Raw genomic sequence first — 22,689 nt, forward strand, 5'->3', positions numbered from 1 at the left:
ACCAAGCATTTGCCCAAGGAGGGTGATGATGTATTCAATGGAAGTGCTTATACTTTTCAAGGGAAATCCAAGCGATGGGTCGCATCATGGACCAAGCACAATGGATCTCTTCTTTCCTCGTCTTTTGTGAGAGAGAACTATCACACACAAAGGCATTTCAGTGTGACAATAGAGTGAGAACGCAACGGATGAGCTAGTGCACCCATACTAGTGTACCCACATTGGGAATTTGCAATTGCAGATCTAAAGCAAGGCCCAACGACACATGCTTCTGTAAGAAGGCTAAGGTAAGCTCTTGACTTAAACATATTTTATGCATTTTTTAGGGACCAGCCTAGGACATTCCAAGCTTTGGTATTACCCAATATTACCCGGTATTGATTAGGAGATCACACTTCAAAAAACATAGAATTTTGGAGTGTTGGATGTGTTTAGTTATTGTTTTGTTATTTTAATCTGAAGCTTATTTGCATTAACCCATTCTAATTTCATCTCTTGGAAGAGATAAATGTTGATTTGGTGATTTGCTTGATTTTGGAGTCCAAAAAGCTTACATTTTATTGCACTGAGCCAAGGAGTAGATTGCTGGCATCCACTCCAAAAACATGAGTATTAATATCCATTAGGTGTGGATTAGAGTGGGAACATATAATTTTGGAGTCTTGGATGTGTTTAGTTGTTGTTTGTTATTTTAAGTTTATTTTGGAGTCTTGGATGTGTTTAGTTGTTGTTTGTTATTTTAAGTTTATTTACATTAGGGCATTCTAGTTTCATCTCTTGGAAGAGAAAAACCCTGATTGGTGATTTGCATGATTTTGGAGTCCGAAAGGCTTAGATTTTATTGCATTGAGCCAAGGAATAGCTTGGCAATTGTGATTAGGCATGGAATCCACTCCAAAAACATGAGTCAATCTTCATTAGAGTGGGATAGTTAATTACCTTCATGTATTTTATAATTTTTTAATGCATTGTTGAATTGGTAGCTTAGAAGTATGCAAATTCATCAAAAACCAATTAAAAACACATACATGACCACCATCATTAAATAGGATTAGGATCATTAATCACCCCCCATTAAGCTCAAAAAATCTCCAAAAAAACTCTAAAAATTAGACCAAACCAACTCTCAGGTTGGGAACATAAGTCCATAGTCCCATGTAAAAAGATATGATATGTGAGCTTGGAGACATGAGCCTAGACACATGTGAGATGTGAGATGTGAAATAGCCTACACATACATGAGCCATGATTTGGAAACATGAACTTGCAGATGTGAGCCTAGATATATGAGTCTCAAGGTAGGTATTGTTGGGGTAAAGGCATTATGCCCACCCTTGTAGTGTGTACAAGCCCATAAGTTTTATAGTACATAGTACACTTATTAGTACTTTTAATGTACTAAGTGCACTATGTGTACTAGAGCAAATATACATGTGTGATAGGGGAGTCACACACTCATACTGTGAGTTGACTTATCCCCACATGTCTCTCTTTGTCTCTCCCTTCTTCTCTGTGTATGTCTCCCACATGAAACCCTAACTCTCTCCCTTCAACTGGTTCATGAATGTATCAAATTTATGATACCATTCCCTTGGTGCCTGCTGAGGAGCCCTCCATCTGCATAGTCTTTCTGCAGCTCGCCTGAGGAGCCCGCCGTTTGCTACCCTTCAACAAAAAATCAAAATTTTCAGAGGTACTTGCTTCAATTTTTTGGAATTTGCATGTCCATTTTCATCAATTGAGCAGGTACAGGTCCAAATGGCTCAGATTTTGAGCACAATTGGCAACATTGGGTGACATTGGTCACATTCCGGGTCAATTGGCAGGAAATTGGGTGTCAACATTTGGGGCTTTTGATGTAATTGTGCCATTGGGCATTCATACATGCTGTATGATGTGAGCAATCTCACATTCGGGGCTAAATTGCAGGAAATTGGAGTACAAATCAAAGGGCTTTTGTGCCAATTGGGTTGTTTTGCATGCAGGCACTGGCATTTGATGCTTTGGGCAATGTGTTGATGCGTGTCAAGCACTCAATGTGCTAGTAAATCAAGGGGCTTTTATGTATTGGATGTATATGTGGCCAGAGGGAAGCATTGTGAAGACTCTGGATGCCTTCATGTGCATTAATGTGCCATTCATGATCAGAAATTGATCTTGAATCAAGGGGCTTTTCAAGATTTTGTGCTTGTTGAGCTTGGCAAAGCAGCAGGGAAGACTTTTATGCCTTGAACCCTCAGAAATTCACTTGCAGTCAAGGGGCTTTTGCTCAATTTCTGTCCGGGACTGTTGTATCCAGTAATGAGAACTGTCAAGGTCTGATTTTCACTCATTTGGACAGCCAGGAGAGCATTTATTGCTACTGTACTTGCCGGTACAGATTTGGTACAACTTTGTACAAGTTTTGGCATGGCTGTACATTGATTTGAGTGAGGAAAAGGCTCATTTTCAGCTACTGTACTTGCCGGTACAGATTTGGTACGTCATTGGTGAGCACTTAGTACTGTTGTACAGTATTTTAGAAGGGGAACAGAGCACATCCAAGGTGCTGTCATAAATCTGCAGCAACCAAATTTTGGTGATTTTATCACATTCAGTGGGAGGAGAGTTGCATTCGTGCTTCCGCAGTGGGAGATAAACTTTGGGAGAACAACTGTGAGCATTTTGTGTGCTTTGGTGCAGTGTTTGCACATCTTGCAGGGAGTCAGGCATTGACTGTGTCAAAGGTTGCATATTGCTATGGCAACCACTGGTGAGAGCTCTTCATTGCTTCACATCAAGAAGCTTGAAGGCTCACATAATTATGACATTTGGCAAACCCAGTGCTATAATGTGTTGCTCCAGAAGAAGCAGCACAAGCCCATCAAAGAAAGGGGTGTAATGCTCGCTTCTCTTACTGCTAAAGAATGGGAAGATATGGATGAGCTGGCTAGATCCACCATCATGTTATCTGTGTCAGACTCTTTACTTTTCAGCATACGTGAAGAGAAGACAGCTTGGGGAATGTGGCAAAGATTGCAGGACTTGTATGCCCAGCAAAGTGCCTCAAGCAAAGTGTATTGGTTGAAGAAACTCATAGGTCTTCAAATGAAGGAAGGGGCGTCTATGACAGCCCATCTAAATGAGTTTAATGGTGTTGTCAGCCAGGTCATCAATCAAAAGTTGGCAATGGACGATGAGTTCAAAGCCACCTTTCTCTTATGCACTTTGCCAGAGAGTTGGGACACATTCAGGACAGCCACTAGCAATTCAAATGCTATGCTGTCATATGCAGATGTGGAGGGTGCTCTTCTTCAAGAGGAGATGAACAGGAAGAACAACTCTGTTGGAAAGTCCAATGCAATGAATGCACGTGGGAGATCCCAGCAAAGGGGTAAAAGCCAAGAACGGGGAAGGAGCAAGTCTCGCTCTAAAAAGGGCTTGGAATGCCATTATTGTAGCAAGAAGGGACATTTCAAAAAGCAATGCTACAAATGGAAGAATGATCAAAAGGAAAAGGGCAAAGGAAAAGACAAAGACAAAGATGAAGCCAAAGATGCAAAGCCAAAGGGCAAAAGTGGAGTCAAGATTGAAGAAGTCAATGTGTCACATGCAGGTGACAGTGAGGATGAAGTCCTATTCATGTCTTCACTTGATGCCCATTCACTCCTTGTAGGAGATGGTCATGGTATGCACTCATGGATCATTGATTCAGGTGCCTCCTTTCATGTCACAGGTTGCAGAGACTTGTTTGTCAGGTATACTGCTGGCAATGGAGTAGTTTATTTGGGTGACAACCATGCATGCCAGATTCTTGGCAGAGGTGATGTGAGGCTTGTGTTTTCAGATGGCTCACAGCTTATGCTCCATGATGTCAGGCATGTGCCTGAGATCAAGAAGAACCTGATTTCTACTGGACAGCTTGATGATGCTAGTTATGTTACCACATTTGGTCGTGGAAAGTGGAAGATTAGTAAGGGCTCACTGGTTGTTGCCAGAGGCTCTAAGGTGGACACTCTTTACTTCATGCATGCTAATGTTTGTCACCATGCTAATGTAAATGCAACTGAGCTGCTGGAAATCTCTATGTGGCATAGCCGGTTGGGACACATGAGTGTCAAAGGAATGGAGCAATTGTCTCGTTTTGGTTACTTGCCTTCTCTAAAGTTCTCAAGTTTTTAGTTTTGTCAGCATTGTATATATGGCAGGCAACTCCAGTGCCCCCACAAGAAAGATGCTCAATTAGAGCTTATGCATACAGATGTATGTGAGATGCCTCAGCTTTCTTTGGGAGGGGCAAAATATTTTGTATCTTTTATTGATGATGCCACACGCAAGGTGTGGGTTTATCCTCTTCGTTTGAAGAGTGATACATTCTCAGTGTTTGAGAAGTTTGTTGCTCATGTTGAGAATCAAACTGGCAAAACACTTAAGGCTTTGCGTTCCGACAATGGTGGAGAGTATATGTCCAAACAGTTTCAGGACTTTTGTGATGCTAAAGGCATCAAGAGGGAGCTCTCTACTCCTTATGATCCTCCACAAAACGGGACAGCAGAGAGGATGAACAGGACCATTCAGGAGAAGGTCCGTTCTACGTTGTCACATGCTGCGTTACCTCATGATTTTTGGGCTGAAGCTGTTATGATAGTCGTTCATCTTATAAACAGGTCACCTAACACGAGGCTTGGTGGGAAAGTGCCAGAGGAAGTATGGACAGGGAAGCCTCCATCCTACAAGCACTTGAGAGTGTTTGGTTGTGTTACGTACGTGCACATACGCAGGGAAATATGCACCAAACTTGATCCTAAGTCTCACAAATGCATATTCCTAGGATATGGTGACAGAGGTGAAATGGGGTATAGACTTTGGGATCCAGTGATGAATAGAAAGATTATACGCAGCAATGATGTCATTTTTGATGAAACATGCATGTATAGGGAGCCTGCAAGGTAACAGGAGCCTGGCAGAGTCATCTTTGATGATGATGGACATCATGGACAACAACCAAGGGCTGTAAATCAGCCATTACAGCAACAAAACCAGCCCTTAAATGGTGCTGAAAATGGTCCAAATGGACAGCCAGAGATGGCAGAAGATATCCCTATGGATATCCCATAGTTAGAGGAGATACCAGGCATGATCTTTCAACCTTATGGCATGGAACAGGAGCCACCAATAGGTGATATGTAGGCTGGACAGCAACCTGCAAATGATGGTCATTGGGTACAGAGGTCCACAAGACCCTCCAGACCCCCTGACAGGTTTGTTCTAGGGGTTGACTACTTGATGCTCACTGACTCTGGGGAGCCCTCATGTTATAAGGAGGCTTTACAGAGGGTAGACAAGGCTCTTTGGGAGCGTGCTATGAAGTCAGAGATGGACTCTCTGCACAAAAATGGAACATGGAAGTTGGTGCATTTGCCTACAGGCAAGAAGGTTTTGCCATACAAGTGGGTTTACAGGCTCAAAGTTACACCTGATGCATACAAAGCCAGGTTAGTAGCTAAGGGCTTCAAGCAGGAATATGGTGTGGACTTTGATGAGATCTTCTCTCCAGTGGTCAAAATGACCACACTTAGAGCTGTATTAGCTTTGGTTGCTCATGATAATCTAGATTTGATTCAGATGGATGTGAAGACTGCTTTTCTTCTTCACGGTGATCTCCATGAGGAGATATATATGCAACAGCCAGATGGTTATGCAGTGAATGGAAAGGAGAAGCTTGTATGCAAGCTGAAAAAGAGTCTTTATGGGCTCAAACAGGCACCAAGGGAATGGTATCATAAATTTGATACATTCATGAAATCCCAGGATTTCAGGAGGAGTGACATAGATCACTGCTTATACACCAAGAAAGCTTTGGATGGCAGTCTATTGATCCTCATCTTGTATGTTGATGATATGTTGATTGCCGGGAAATCTCGTAAGGAGATGGATGCCTTGAAGAAGAGGCTACATCAGACCTTTGATATGAAGGATTTGGGTGATGCAAATCACATTTTGGGTATGCGGATGCTTCGGGACAGAAATCAGCATGTGTTGTATTTGTCTCAGAAGGAATACATTGGCAAAGTTTTGTAGAGGTTCAATATGGAAGGGGGGAAGAAGACTAGTACTCCTTTGTCTCCATATGTAAAACTCAGTGCTATGGACAGCCCACAGTCGGATAGTGACAGGGCTGATATGGCCAAGATTCTGTCTCATGTATGCCATGGTTGCTACCAGGCTGGACATTGCATTTGCAGTGGGAGTGGTTACTAGATACATGGCCAACCCTGGCAAGAAGCATTGGGAAGCAATGAAAGGTGTCATGAGATACCTCAAGGGCACACAGGATATGTGCATCTGCTTTGGCAAACAGGATGCATTAGTGCATGGTTATACAGATTTGGATTATGCCGGTCATCGAGATATAACCGGAAGTCTACTACCGGTTATGTGTTTACATTCACAGGAGGTGCTGTGTCATGGATATCTAGGATGCAGAAGTGCACTACCTTATCTACTACAGAGGCCGAGTATATTGCAGCCATAGAGGCTTGCAAGGAGGCATTATGGCTATCTCGGTTAGTGGTTGATTTGGGTTATACAGGGGATATTCCATTGTTGCATTGTGACAGTCAGAGTGCCATCCAGTTGGCAAAGAACCCTGTCTTTCATGCAAAGATGAAGCATGTGGATGTGAAGTATCACTTCATCAGAGAGGTGATAGAGAACAAGCTGATTCAGCTTGTCAAGATTCATACGGATGACAACCCGGCTGATCTGTTGACAAAGAGTTTGCCTCCAGAGCGGTTTGCTCATTGCAGACACTTGGATGAGGCCAATTTCAGCCTTGATATGGCCTTGTATATTATCATGTAAATGCTGATTTTTTCTTTTCCTTCATTTAAGGGCACTTTGCCTTTAAGTGGGAGGTTGTTGGGGTAAAGGCATTATGCCCACCCTTGTAGTGTGTGTGTACAAGCCCATAAGTTTTATAGTACATAGTACACTTAGTACTTTTAATGTACTAAGTAAGTGCACACTGTGTACTAGAGCAAATATACATGTGTGATAGGGGAGTCCCACACTCATACTGTGAGTTGACTTATCCCCACATGTCTCTCTCTCTCTCTCTCTCTCTCTCTCCCTTCTTCTCTGTGTATGTCTCCCTAACATTGTACCGACTAATTATTACTACCTTGAAGACTTGTAAGGATATACCAACCATGTTCTTTGAGGAATTTCTCGTCATATAATTGTACCAGATTCTAAGGAAAACTCTTAAAGTATAATTATTACCAATAACTACACACCAACCTTGTCCCATTTAAAGTATGTGCCCTTGGTAGGCTTATATGATAAAAGTAAAGTAAGATGAACCTAAATACGTGAACTTAGAAACCTGAGCCTCTAGATGTACATCTAGAGGCATGAGCGTGGACACGTGAGCCTACAAATGTGAACCTAGAGATGTGAACTTGGACACATGAGCCTACAGACATGAGTAGAGGTGTGAACCTACAAGAAGCATGAACCTGGACATATGAACCTACAGACGTGACAACTAGCCTTTGATCACAATTACCCACCTAGAATTCGATCCCAGTAATAAACAATTAAGAGCACTCAGTAGAGTTCTCCCCCCTTAAGAATGCTAGACTCCTTCAACAAATCCACCTGGAGGAGCTTTGGGAAGAAGTGTGCTAACAAAACACAAACATGTGTTGAGGAACAACTGAACACCTAGATATAGGAGCCTCCATGATCCTCCGGGCTCAATATGCTCTATAAAGTAGCATCGTAAACTTTATGTAAAGGGGTTCCCTACACTTTGGGGCAAAAACACGAAGGTTATTGACCTTGACCCTTAGTGCCAGGGTTCAAGAAACACACCTAATTAAACCATGGCAAATTAAATTCCCATGTTTTTGGGCAAAGCTTTAGTGAGATGGACCTGGAATCTCAAGGTTCACTTCATTAAGAAGAAGTCACAAACCATATTTGATGGCACAATGTTTCAAACATTTGGTGTATCGATCGTGGGCTAGGTTTATCCCAAGCTAACTATGACCAACAAGTAGTCGACGAACAATTGCAGTTATGGAAAATCGAGTATGTATCTTTTTGTTGTACCATTATGGGTGATTGTTCCTCAAGACACCTAATATCAAGTGCACCATAGTGCAAGCAGAAGTCCCACTCTCTACCGGAGCTCATTATAGAAGTGCCTTCACCCCACGAAACCAGGTTCTCTTCTCCATTTAGATAAGGAACGGGGAACAAGGAAAAGGTAAAGAGCCAATGTCTAGTAGGACTACCTTAACACAAAGGGATCCATGAGATCATCCTCATAATGTGTTCTTAACAACAGAGCATGCAACCTCAAAACCTGACCAGTGGAGGACAAGTACCATCGGAAGCCGTACAGCCCACAGCCCCATGGGGAAAGAGATCACATACCATGAAACAAAAGGTTTTGTGCAACCACCTCCTTATGTTCCCCTGTCACGTGCACAGAAGACATGCTAAGGATAGCATTTGAAATGGGAAGGGAGGTCATCACAAACATAGCACCTTGAGGCTCAAAGTTGGGTAAAACTAAGCCAATCCACAAGGATGATGATCAAATTTGATGAACCTAAATACCCCATTTAATACCTAAAGAAGTTTGATCAAATTTGTGAGACCATGGGACGGATTAATGATCTCTCCAAAATATACTTATTCAGACTTTGCTTTAAATGGCTAGTGGTTTAGATCCCTAAACCCACTTGAAAGGTCTTGAGACACACCTTCATTATAGGATTCTCACCTAGTGGAGCTAGATGGAGCCCCATTGCACCTCTATAATCTCAAGCAGAAAGAGGGAGAAACAATGTGGGATTACTATTTAAGCTAGCAGTGGTGGCAAGGGTCATAAGTAGGAAACCTTTTCCCATGTAGAGATATGGTTCTCATTGTCGAAATTGTACAAGTATAGAGTGTCCAATGTTGAGGCCTAGACACCTCAAGGCCACAAGTAGGACACCCACACCTATTCCCATGTAGAGATATAGTTCTCATTGTCAAAATTATACAAGTACACAGTGCCCAATGTTGAGGCCTAGACAGTAACAATTTTGTGCTAATTACCAATGCCATAGGAACCATGACATAGCTTATTGCCAATAGCAATTGTCGGTACCAAGGAAACCCAACAAGGTGCACCACGATGGATATTCCTTGTGCCAAGGCAACCATTGTCCTTGCTTGCCCTACGAATCACTCCTCTCAATAGGCACAAGCCTTAATGCCCACCTATCAAAAACCCATTTTACTACAAGGTATGTATAGACCCCCCCTCATTTTCCATAGACAACTCTGGCACTACCACCCCAATCAGTTCCTCCAAGAACCGCAAAAGTATAACAGTACTAGGTGATCGTGCCTACTGAGATAGAAAACCACGAAAAAGAGAGCTATGAGTCTTATGAGCAAAAAAACCCATATGAGAGTACCAGTATGATCCCTATGAGTATCTTGAATAGGCTTCACTCATAGACTATGCCTCTATGTTTGAAGACATAGTGCAAACAAAGAATGAGGGGTATCCTGAATAGGCTTTACTCATATACTATGCCTCTATGTTCAAAGACATAGTGTAAACAAAGAACAAGGGACCTCAACAATTTGGTATGTGGACCACAGATGTAATTTTTTGATGCAAACGCCCACATTGTATTGTTGAGTGTCCCCATAAGTCCACCAAATCCCTCGAGTGCTAGAAGCACTCTCCACATACATGTGTGCATACACTTGCACAATGCGTGTGCACCCACCCGCCGATGCACACGTGCGCCACCCCCATCTCCTCGCATGCACACACACCCGATGCACACGTGCGCCACCCCCATCTCCTCGCATGCACACACACCCGCCTACCCACATACGCATGTACCGTCCCTCTTAAAAAATAACCCCCCCTCCCCTTGCCCTTTTTTTGTTTAATTTAGCGCACCCCCCTGAAAATATGCAGGGGGGAAGAGAGCTTGAGCTCTTGCAAGCACACACACACTCACAAAACCCTAATAGAGAACACACAAGGTGAGAGGCTGAAAATCTTCTCCTGCTTCACTCAACACTCAACACACCATATACAAGATAAGAGTACACATAATATGAAAGGTACTCAACCAATACATACACGGGTTCTCTATAGTGTGAACCCAACTAAATGAGCTGGCGCTATAACTATGCCAGTCTCTAGAATGGCTGTCGCACAGCCTGTCATCCCACTGCCCGCATATCACCCAAGATCTCACCAACCATGCCAGTGGTGTAAGTGTGGGGCCTATCCCCCAGGCGGGTCATCAGTGTCCACCGCCTCACTAGACAAGCTCGATATCTCAACACTCCCCCTCGAGCTCAACTCCATCTCATGTACACCAAGCGAAGCCCTGAATCTGCGGAGCTTCTCTGTACCCAATGCTTTGGTGAAGATGTCAGCTACCTGATCCTCTGTGCTGACATAAACAAGATCTCTCTGACGAAGTGGCAGTGGACCTCTATATGCTTCGTGCGAGCATGAAAGACTGGGTTCCTGGCCAACTGTATACTGCTAATGTCGTCACAGAAAATGACAACTTGTCTATCCACTGACAGACCCAAATCTGCAAGTAGCTTTCTCAACCAAGCTACCTCACATGCTGCCATAGCAACTCCTCTGTACTCAGCCTCTGTACTAGATAGAGCAACCGTAGGCTGCTTCTTGCTGCTCCAAGTCACAGCAGCACTCCCCAAAGAGAACATGAAGCCACTGGTAGATCTTCTATCTGAGATACTACCAGCCCAATCAGCATCTATGTACCCATGTACACATATCTCTGTCCCAGTCTCATAAAATAGTCCACAATGCAAAGTAGACCTCACATACCTCAGTATGCGTCTCAATGCATCCAAATGCAGTTTCCGTGGAACCTGCATAAACTGACTCACCAACCCAACAGCATAGCTCAAATCTGGTCTGGTGATCGTCATGTAGATCAAGCTTCCTACTATTACTATTCGCTTATACATAGTAGGATCCTCCAAGATCTCTCCTGAATCTGCACTCAACTTGCCATTCTGATCCAATGGCACGGAAATAGGCTTACAGCCTGTCATACCATACTTGGACAACATGTCCAAGCCATACTGTCTCTGCAGTAATCCAATACCATGTGGTGACCTAATCACCTCAATGCCCAAGAAATATCTGAGCTCCCCTAGATCCTTCATCTCAAACTTCTGTCTAAGCAAGATCTTTACATCAAAGATCTCTCCATCATGGTCCCCCGTAATGATCAAGTCATCTACATAGATGACAACAAGCACAACCCCTCTCTCACCATGTCTCACATACAGCAAGAAATTTGCATTGGCTACATGAAAGCCAATAGTGACAGACCATGCTCTTGGTGCTTGTTTTAAGCCATACAAGGCTTTCTTCAACCTGCAAACATGCTCGGGGTGACCCACATCCTCATAACCAGGTGGCTGCAACATATACACCTCTTCTTGCAAATCCCCATGCAAGAATGCATTCTTTACATCCATCTGATGTAAAGACCATTGCTTTGACACAGCCACTGCTATCACAACTCTCACCGTTGCCATCTTGGCAACAGTAACTAGGCTTAAAGTTTCCTCGTAATCAATGCCATATGTCTACGCATATCCTTTGGCTACCAATCTAGCCTTGTACCTGTTTATGCTTCCATCACTGTTATGTTTAACTTTGTACACCCACTTGCATCCAATGGCTTTCTTGCCTTCAGGCAATTGCACTAAATCCCAAGTCTCATTTCCATATACTGCATTCATCTCCTCATCCATAGCTTTCTCCCAATACACATTTCCAACAGCCTCATCAATGCATGTGGGCTCAACAACCTGCACAACCTTTGCCATATATGCATAGTGATGTGAAACATAACCATCATAGGTAAATCTCTGCACAGGATTTTTCACTCTCCCGGATCTTCGCAGCTTTTCATTCATGGCTTCCATAGCCTTCTTTACACCAGGTGTTCTCATAGCTGGGATCCCAAGCTCCTCATCAAGGCTCATATCTGAGCCACTAGACTCTCCATCAACATGAGAATGCCCTGCAGAAATGTCAGGCATACCAAGGGGCTCAACCACTTTCTCTTTTCCTTTACGTGATGTACTAATCACATTTGCAGGACTGGTATTATGACGCAGCCTGCCACTCCATGGTCTATCAACAGACCCACTAGATGAGGACTCTCCTGGTCCACTCAAAGACTGTGATTGCTGACCTGCATTCTGTGCAACCACACTTCCACTCACATCAACCCCAACAGCTTCTTTTTCAGCAGCATACCAGCTGCTCATCTCATCAAAGACAACATCCCTGCTTACCCTCAACTCACGTGTAGCAGGGTTATAACACCTGTATCCCTTCTGCTCAAGGGAATATCCAATAAACACACATTTTTCAGCTTTTGGATCCAGCTTAGTTCTCAGGTCATCTGGCACATGCACATATGCAATGCATCCAAAGACTTTCAGATGAGACAAATTTGGTTTTCTGCTAGTAAACCTCTCCTCTGGAGTTACATCATGTATGGCTGTAGTTGGAGTCCTGTTCATGATGTATACTGCTGTAGAAACAGCCTCAGCCCAATAGCTATGCGGCATATTCTTCTCTTCCATCAATGCTCGTGCTATCTCAGCAATGTGCCTGTTTTTTCGCTCAGCAACTCCATTTTGCTGCGGAGTGTATCTACATGTAAACTATCTCCGAATACCATTCTTCTTCAAAAATTCAGAGAACTCATTGGAGAAGTACTCTCCCCCTCCATCTGACCTTAGGCACTTTACATATTTCCCTGTTTGCTTTTCAACCAAAACTCTGAAATTCTGAAAGTGAGTGAACACCTCACTCTTCTCCTTCATGAAATATACCCACACTTTCCTTGTGTGGTCATCAATGAATGTCACATAATATCTGCAGCCTCCCATAGACATGGTCTTCATAGGACCCCATACATCTGAATGCACAACATCTAGTGCATTTCTGCTCACATATCTGTTACGTGGAAATACATGCTTTGTTTGATTTCCAAATTGGCATGCTTCACATATTCTCTGCATACCTTCCACTTTAAACTTTGGCAGCCCTGTCACAATTCCTTTAGTCTGCATAGACTTCATTCGCTGCACATTCACATGTCCAATTCTTTTATGCCAAATGTCTGTGTCTGCAACAATTCCTGAACCATTTGCAAACATCGCAGCACTCATTTCAGGCATGTCTACATTCGTCTACATTCAACGTAAACATTCTGCCCACTCTGTTGCCTTTTGCAACCAACCTGCACTTGTCTTTAAAGTCTTCAACATAACAACCATCAGGGTTAAACCGAACCTACAAACCCTGCTCAATCATCTGGCCAACTGAAACCAAATTCTTTGTTATGTTCGAAACGTGAAGTACATCTGCAAGGTACTTCACTTTGCCATCCTACATAGACAATGGCATATCTCCAACATGGGCAATTGGATGAGCAGTGTCATCCCCTGTTTCCACAAAACCTGGTCTTTTCGGGTTTTTCATCTCCTTGAACCACTCCCCATGACTTGTCATGTGGTTCGAAGCACCTGAATCCACATACTATACATCATCTTTTTGTGCTGCATCAACATTTTCAGACATGGCATTCACGACATGCTACATAACAAACAACCTTTCATTATCCTCATTATTTCTGCTTGAGGATGCATAGTTGTTTTGCTGCACTTTCCCATTTTGCATGTCAGCCTGCTTCTTATAACATTCTGCCTGCACATGTCTAGGCTTACCACAATAATAGCATTCACGTGCATCATTATACTGCCTTTGCCAATTTCCACGGCCTCTTTGACTCCCCCTGCCTCTGAATTTGCCTCTTCCACCTGCGTGTTGTTGTTTTTGTTGTTGTGTATTCTGGGACTGTTGTTGCTGCTACTGCTGTCCATAATTCTGATTACCTGTTCGGCCACCTCCTTGACCGCGTCCACAGCCTCCTCTACCTCGTCCTCTTCCTGAACTTGTGTAGAAGGCCTGTTGCTCTAAACTATTTTTGTTTTGTGAAGACTGTTGGTCTTCACCCAAGCTCTTCTCTTCTATAATCAGCATAGACACCAAATCTGTAAAGTTGTTTTCCCGAGTCTGAATAAACGTCTTGAACGCCTTGTATTGTGGCCCGAGACCACGTAGACAGACCTCCACCTTCTCATCATCATCTACTGACACACCAATAGATGCAAGGGATTCCACAATACCCTTTATCTTCAACGCATAGTCATTCATAGACATGCTCTTTTTCTCCATAGTATGAAGTTCATTCTTCAACTGTATCTTACGTGCCTTGGTATTTGTTTCATAGAGCTTTACCAAGGTGTCCCACGCCTCCCTGGGAGACTTGGCATCCTGAATGTGTCCAATCATTGTGTCCTGTATACTAATGGAGAGCCAATACATAACTTTCCTGGCTCCCTGGTTCCATTCTTTAAACTCTTTCACATCTGCAGCAGTCGGATTTATGTCCGGTATCTCCGGTGCCTCTTCATACTCACCTTCTATGTAGTCCCAATAGCCCTTTCCCATCAGAAAATTTGTCAACCTGAACCTCCAAGCATGGAAGTTATTCTTATCAAGCTTCTCAGCCACAATCTGAGTTATCCCATCATTTGACATCTTGGTAAACACACAATTTTACCAGAAACAACACTCTGGTTTGTCCTGCACAAACTGCTATATTTTCTGCAGCGGTACTATAGTACTCTCAAATGTCACAACCAGTGACTTCAATGTGCATACATACACCCAATGGCAACTGTTGACCTCTTTGCAGCACCCACAGTGTCTGCACAGTCAATCTGTCTTCCTACAGTTCTTAAAACAAAGTTCTGCAGAGAATCGATGACTTACCCGCGGTGCTCGAAATCGCCTGCTGTCTGAAAAACGGAGGTCCAGACGCACTCGAAACGCGTTTTCGACCCAGGAAATTAAGTCCGATAGGACAGTATAGTTGCCCTATAGCTTTACTCTCGCGAAGAAAGCTCCTCAATCAGAGATCGTTTGCCGGTGCCTCCCGTAGAGCTCCCGACAGTGTGTAGTCACCAACACAAATAGGGAAGAGTAGTTGAAGCTCTTACCCTCGTACCGCTTCCTGTGGTTCTCTTGCTTACAGCTCAGCCCTTAGCACGAACCAGGCTCTGATACCATGAAAATATGCAGGGGGGAAGAGAGCTTGAGCTCTTGCAAGCACACACACACTCACAAAACCCTAATAGAGAACACACAAGGTGAGAGGCTGAAAATCTTCTCCTGCTTCACTCAACACTCAACACACCATATACAAGATAAGAGTACACATAATATGAAAGGTACTCAATCAATACATACACAGGTTCTCTATAGTGTGAACCCAACTAAATGAGCTGGCGCTATAACTATGCCAGTCTCTAGAATGGCTGTCGCGCACAGCCTGTCATCCCACTGGCCGCATATCACCCAAGATCTCACCAACCATGCCAGTGGTGTAAGTGTGGGGCCTATCCCCCAGGCGGGTCATCAATGTCCACCGCCTCACTAGACGAGCTCGATATCTCAACACCCCCCCCCCCCCCCCCCCCCCCGAAATTTCTCCTTCCCTTCATTTTTCCCTATTTCTCGTGTGTAAGCTACACTCTTCATATGTGTAAGCTATAAATCAATAGCCATTTATATGGTCTGATGTGTAGACCTAGGCTTAAAATGGGGCTAATAATGGGCCACGGTACTTTTTTCCTCCTTAGGAGGTTATTTTATGAGTCCATGTATAAGTGACCTTATCATGTCACTTCAGTTATTCATGTGTATATCATTCTCATCAATCTATTCACTTGTTCACTTGTACTCCACTCATTCTCATTAATCTACTTTGAGTGTTGTGCTTCTCTATCATCCTCATCAATCTATCTACTTGTTCGCTTGTACTATAATTCTCATCAATCTATTCACTTGTTCACTTGTACTTCACTCATTCTCATTAATCTACTTTGCGTGTTGTGCTTCTCTACATCTCTACTTACTTGCTGCATCTTGTGTGTTGCTACCTTTGTAGTATCATTCTCATCAATCTACTCTGAGTGTTGTGCTTCTCTGTATCTTTACTTACTTGCTACATGTGTGTGTGTGTGTTGCTACAACTGATACACTATGATACATCCACCACTTCCATCCTCCATGTAATATAAGATATTGGCCTCGTACTTCTGCCCTTAATAACCTACTCTTGCCATTTCCCCTACTACATTGGCTTTTGGTATGGTTAGTAGATGAGGGAAGATGGGAGTCAAAATTGAGGTTCTTTGAGGAGCTAGTAAGTAGGATTCACTAGCCTTCTTTGGAAAGGGCTCTTGGAATATGCACTTGGGGGTATTAAAGCCCTTGGACTAGAGAGTTGTGTTGCCTCCTTGCTCCATTCCAAAAAATTTTGGGTATCATGGCTTCCCACTATCACAAATTCAATAATATTCTCTCTTGGTGCCAAAGCAAGGATACTCATTGGCTGTACACATAATTCTCGCTACAAATGTTACACACATTATAACATAATGTATACAAATGTTACACACGTTATTAAATAATGTTGTGGCTAAAATTTAGAGGGTTGGCATCACTAACCTTCATTTTCTCTCAAAAAAACTTGTCTAAAAAAACTTGCACCCAAAAAAAATGAGATCATAAATTTAATCAACCCATATATCATAAATATCAGCTTCTAAACTAAGATATTTCAAATTCTAGTAGGAAAACAACTTCCACTTGAGAATTCATAAGGATAAAAGAAACTCTTTGTACATGAATCGATGGATTCTTAAATGTCAAAAAGACAAATAAGGTATCTATATATCTTCTCAATCGACATAATAGGGCATGTGCTAAAGCAATCAAACATTCCATAAATTCAAAGAAAAACATAAGATAATAGAAGGTTGCAAGGAAAACAACACAATTAGTCCCAATAGGGATTTTACAATTGTAAATCTACCCAACAAGAGGCATCTTGAACATTTCCCAACTTAGTATGTCTTTTCCTTTTTAGTCTATATCATCCTTTTTGGTCTTAAGCCAAGAAAAATCTGATTTTTCAACTCACAAAGCTCTACATCTATCCTTCCATGTATTTAACTAGATATTTGACCTAAAAGCTTTAGCGGTTTGCGCATTGGAGGTATTGCCTTATCCTTTACACTGCACATCCAAGCCCTTAGATAATGCCACTGGTGGGGCATCATGTATGAAGACCCTTGTAAGTGGTACACAGACCCTCATAAAGGTTACACCTTACAAGGATCCTCTTAGGATGGATCAAACATATCATGGCCCTAAAAGAAAACATTCACATGATTCAAGAAACCACTTGCTTTCATAGGGCATACTAATGCTGCTGCCACCACAAGTGGTGAAAGCTTCATGGCATGACTGCAGCTTAGTGATCTTTCTACCTTTTGAAGCCACTTTTTTAGATGAAGAACAGCCATTGTTGATGTTCAAGTCCAGCACTTCAGGAAGGACCCAGTTGATTGACCACCTTCCATGCCCACCTTTCTTGCAAGGCCTCCTTCCATGCCCACCTTCCTCGAGAACTACAACCTGCAGCTCATCGTGTTGAAGTTATGATCCCCATCAAGCCCAGAATCAAATCATGTGATATTGCCTGGCTTGGCCTTGAAGATGACAGTTTGCTTGTGCAACTTGGTAACATGACCTCAATGTAGCTACTTTCTTGGCATCCGTCATCTCCTTCAACAAAGGGTGCATCCATGCCCATACCTTCTTCGTGTTTTGCGATACCATACCTCAGCTTGCTACTTTTACCACAATGCAGCCTCCTATTCTGCTCAACGTTCGTCCCTACAAACTACATAACTCCATGATCACACCTCCACGGTTTAAGGCCTTGCACAACTAACCTAGTTCAGAACAAAAACTTGTGAAAAATAAAGGATACATTCACAACTGTTTGTCCATAAAACAACATGGTTACACAAACAGCTTTGAGAGAAAATTCCTAGAACTGTCATACAAAGGCCATCAGCATGGCAAGAGAAGGCGGGTAAGAATTTTGTGCTCACAGACAGCAAGAGAGGGCAAGTAATCTTGTCTTTATATGAAAGATTATCATGGGTGTATACTATCAAGGGCTGCCAAAACTTGGCTCAAGTTATTACTCCATTCATATCTGCATCTATCTCTCTAGCGTTTAGAAAATTTTGAAAAGAACGTAACAAATCATCGTCTCCTGTTGCTTTGCTTTTTCACCTAATCCTCAAACAAGGTACAGTGAGCAATACATGGGACCCATGCTAAGCCTCCTGTTTTGACCATCTGCTTGGGATCCCTCCACAAACACTCCCATTTCCAGTCCCTGCTGCTGGACATTGAGAGCTTTTCAAATACCCCCCCGCCATTATACTCCTCGAGCAAATCAGCATGTAGCTCGGATCCTCTCTCTTCTTGAATTGATGCCTTGACAGCACCTAAGGCAGACAACTGTGTCATTCCACTTCCTAAGTCTAGCCTCCAGACCTCTGCCGGTGCATCAGATATCACATGATGGTTGTATGGATCTACCTTTATTTTCCCTGTTAATGCATAGAGCTGCTTGGAATGGCCAACCAAGCGGCTGATCCTTGCTGGAAGCTTCGTTACCACTAACCACGAATCCCGCTCAGGATCATAAACCTTCAGCAGAGAATCCTTCCAGTCTGCCACAAATAGATTTGAATTACAGGAGGCAATCGGACCCCGTTCTAGTCCTCTCCTCATCCCAGAGCTCATCCTGACCCATTTACCTTCTAATGGTGTGAAAACCTCTCCCTCCACATGACATCCTCGACCTGTGTTTTCCCCTTTCACATAGAAGCAACCCTCATGCTCCATGCCCACACATGTTCTCATGGATGTATTCATGCTCGGAATCATGCTCCACTTATTCTGCTCAGAATCATAAACTTCTGCAGATGCTCCACCCTCCATGTCTTCACTACCCCCTGCTACATACATTAACTTACCTAAAGAAACTGCAGCTGCATGAGACCGTGGTAATTGCATAGGGGAGACTGCAACCCAGTGATTCCTGCAGAAATCATATTTGTGCACTCTACTTGTGGGTTTGCTTGGCCGGGTAAAAGAATGAATTTCTGCCTGATCCCCACCAATGACAAAAAGTGTTCCCTCCAAAACTGCCACTGTGTCAATTTGCCACCAATCATAAGGATCAATTCCCCAATTGGAAGCTGCCCCTCCCATTTCAGGTGAAAACTGTCTGTCAGGAGATAGATCCCATTCAGGAGAAACTCTCCAGCCAGGAGACATGTTTCCATCCTCTCGAGGTAAAGGAGGAAGACAAAACCATTGATAAGTCTGCAAACTGAAAACTTGCACCCGGTTTCCATGCACAACAAATGAGATATGGGCTTCATGTATTCCCAGGGCCTTTCTCACCTTGAAAAACTCTTCAGAAGAAAGGACTTCCCTCCACTGTCTGCAAACCATGCGGAAAGAGTAGTTGTACTTGATGAATGGTACTCTCATGAGACATAGCTGTGCAAGATCATTAGGTAGCCCTGGAATCAAAGCTCCGGAGTGAAATGCATCATCATGCACATGAGGAGACTCTAATGAGGATGGTTGGTTCCACAATGGCGAAGGATGATCCCACCTGCCGTCCCTGATGGTATAATCTCCAAAGGGGTGGCGTTCTTCAGATGGATCATGCACATATGGAGAATCTGAAGGGGAAAGATGGCTCCATGATGGATGATCCCACATGCTGCCACCCATGGTTATTCTATCTGTGAATGCATCATCTGCCGGAGAACTTTCTGCAACAGACTCAGAAAAGGAGGCACTAGAAGGAGACATTGACCCACATTCAAAAGAAGTATATGTCATGAAGCCAGGAAAAAAAAGGGAATCCTCAGATGTTGAAGACAGTCTGGTGGGCTGATCCATGGAGTTTGATGGAAATCTCTCCAACAATGGGGAGCAGGGAGAGACTTGGGAAGAGACCACAGATCGTGGCGATAACTGGTTATCTGAATCTGACAAGGGCAAATCAGTGTATTCAGGGCAGATGAGTACCTGTAGTTCTGGCTCGGAGAGGGAGTCGCCCTGGACTTTTTCCCAATTCTCAGAAAATGAAGTGTCTGTAGTGAGGGCTTCGATGTGAGGGCTGCCAAGACCAAGCAAGGGGGTCTTCTTGGTTCCTTTCTCAGAATTTAAGCTTGTGATGGGGGTCCAAATGGGTCCTTGTTCAGAGTTGAAGCTTGCAATGCTGCCCTCCAATTTGGCAAATTCGAACCCATCCCCTTCATCATCATCCTCATCGGAGCTTAAATCTGTTAACCCTAATGAAGGGACCTCCAAATTGGCACACCGCAGCCTCCTCTCTTGCTCTGTGCACAGCTTGCGGGGGCTTTCCAGCAAGTGGGCAAGTGGACGAAAGCCCTCTTCTCTTCTGTTAACCCTAATTGGGGAAGAATTCTCCCAATTAAGGTTTCCCCGAAGCTCCTCTGATGCTTCTTCTTCTCCTTTCTCTTCAAAGATGGGTTGTCCGCCATCGGTTAGGGCTTCAAAACCTTGCTTTCTGTGAATAGAATGAGACGCTTCGTTGGATTCGCTCTCGATCACATTCCAAGCGTAATCCTTCTGCAGAGTCAAACCCACCACAGAGATGGCCTGTCTCTGCCCATGCGTGAGGCTGCTGCTGCTGCTGCTGCTGCTGCTTCTGCTTCTGCTTCTGCTTCTGCGTGAAGGCCTTCTATTCAAGCTGCTGCTAGTGCACCCCATGGCTTCTCCACCAGGATGTTTCCCTGCATCCTAGGGTTTCCACAGAAAAATCTTATTGTGCGAGAAAGGGGAAACCCAAAAAAGAGCGCCCAAATGGCACAATTTCAAATCTACCTTCAAATTGGCCCCTCTTTGAAGAAACCTGCTACTGTGAAAGAAAAAGCAACCAAAAAAAAAGCAGAGAGAAGGTCAAAAAAGCAGGAAAATGTGGCTTGGCTATGGCTACATGATGGAGATGGGGAGAGGAAATTGTTAACCCTTCCTCACATAATGCGAGATCCCAGGAGCTTCGGATCGTATAAACACACTGCTTCGTCCGGCAGCAATGCATTCCTCTTCAGACTTGGGGACGGCTAGTGGCCGCCCAATCTCACTTCACTCTTAGGATCTATATTACAATATTAAAGTGAGGGCAAAACATCCAAATTATTCCCTTGTTCAACATTGTCTAAGAGGAGTTGGGGGAGAGCGCAGCTGTAAGGGCTCTTGCCCTACACCGCGAGGGCTTGTGTTCAATACCCGCCCCTTCCTCCCGCATGCCATGAGGCATGGGGTCTGTCCAGTTCGGTACTAATAAAAATTAAAAATTAAAAAAGTTATCCTCCCAACAACAACAAAAAAAAAAACATTGTCTAAGAGGGTTTTCTCACGTCCTCATTTCAACCAACACTAAAAACCAAGAGCATTTTCTCGCCTTCTCTAAGTCTGCGAATTATGTCGAAAGCTCCCTAAAATGAAGAGTTTCATCAACTACATTCTCACATCCTTTCCCTATCTATTCCCTTTTTGGCCACACTACAAAGGCTTGACTCGGTTGCACATGTATCAAGGCTTGACTCGGTTGCACATGTATCAAGGATGCACCTAATTTGTGGCCATGTGAAGGGAGAAAGGCTAGGTGAAGTGAGCCATCTCAATAATTGGTTCATCCCTCTAATTAGTTAAGGCACATACTACTAGTTATCTGCTCTTTTTGCACAATGAGAGCACACAAGTCACAGAACCAAGTCTACCTTCGAAGGATTGTTCTTAGGGTTGAACACCTTCAAGTAATAATTGAGCATTTCCTGCACTTGAGAACCCTTCGCTTATGCATATTGTGCATTGAATGCTATCCACCTTTTCTTGCAAGAATTGATCTCTAGGTTGAACACCTTACAATAATTTTCCCATAATTTTGCATTTTCAATTGATTGCCGACATCTAGGGTACACCTAAAGATTGGTTTTTGCATATTATTTTAATCCGCGATGTCTTGATCAATCACATTACCTCTTGGGATGTCAAATGATTTATTGTTATTGACAATGCCCTCCTAGCATTAGCTTGCATATTTTGCTATGAGTAGTCTCAATCAGCTTGAGCACATGCACTTGTTTGCTCAACACATTTACCATAGGTTGTCTCAAATGATTGCCATGCACTACACATTTACCATAGGTTGTCTCAAATGATTGCCATGCACTTGCTTGCTCAACACATTTACCATAGGCTGTCTCACATGATTGCCTACATTCAGAATGCTAGAAACACCTTGCCATCTATGGCGATTATAAGCTGAAGTTTATTAGCTCACATACATGTTAGAAAGCATTCAATGATGGCATCATTGACTCATACACACTCTATAGCTTTGTTAGATGGATTAATAAGCATAGAGGATGAGCAAGTTGGATTAATAAGTATACATGATGAGCATGTTGTAGACGTAGATTTTGTTGCATCTTTTCAAAAACCATATCTTTTTATTACATCATTTATTGATTGGGTAAGATATACCATCTTGGTATTCAAATGCTTTTTCTTTCAAAAGCTATTGATACCACGATCTATGATAGGTGTAATGACACAACATA

General features: G+C 43.2%; 1 protein-coding gene across 1 annotated transcript; it reads right to left on the reverse strand.

Moving 5' to 3' along the window:
• Positions 1-17,973: 17,973 nt before the first annotated feature.
• LOC147615235 (uncharacterized) lies at positions 17,974-21,390 on the reverse strand. The gene has a single exon (XM_086779292.1). It carries the CDS (start codon positions 20,831-20,833, stop codon positions 18,302-18,304), a length of 2,532 nt encoding a protein of 843 aa, XP_086635418.1. The 5' UTR covers positions 20,834-21,390; the 3' UTR covers positions 17,974-18,301.
• Between the last annotated feature and the right edge of the window lie 1,299 nt (positions 21,391-22,689).

Source organism: Cibotium barometz, chromosome 40 (genome assembly GCF_041138505.1).
Source record: "Cibotium barometz isolate CiBa-2024 chromosome 40, ASM4113850v1, whole genome shotgun sequence".
Taxonomy (NCBI): Eukaryota; Viridiplantae; Streptophyta; class Polypodiopsida; order Cyatheales; family Cibotiaceae; genus Cibotium; species Cibotium barometz.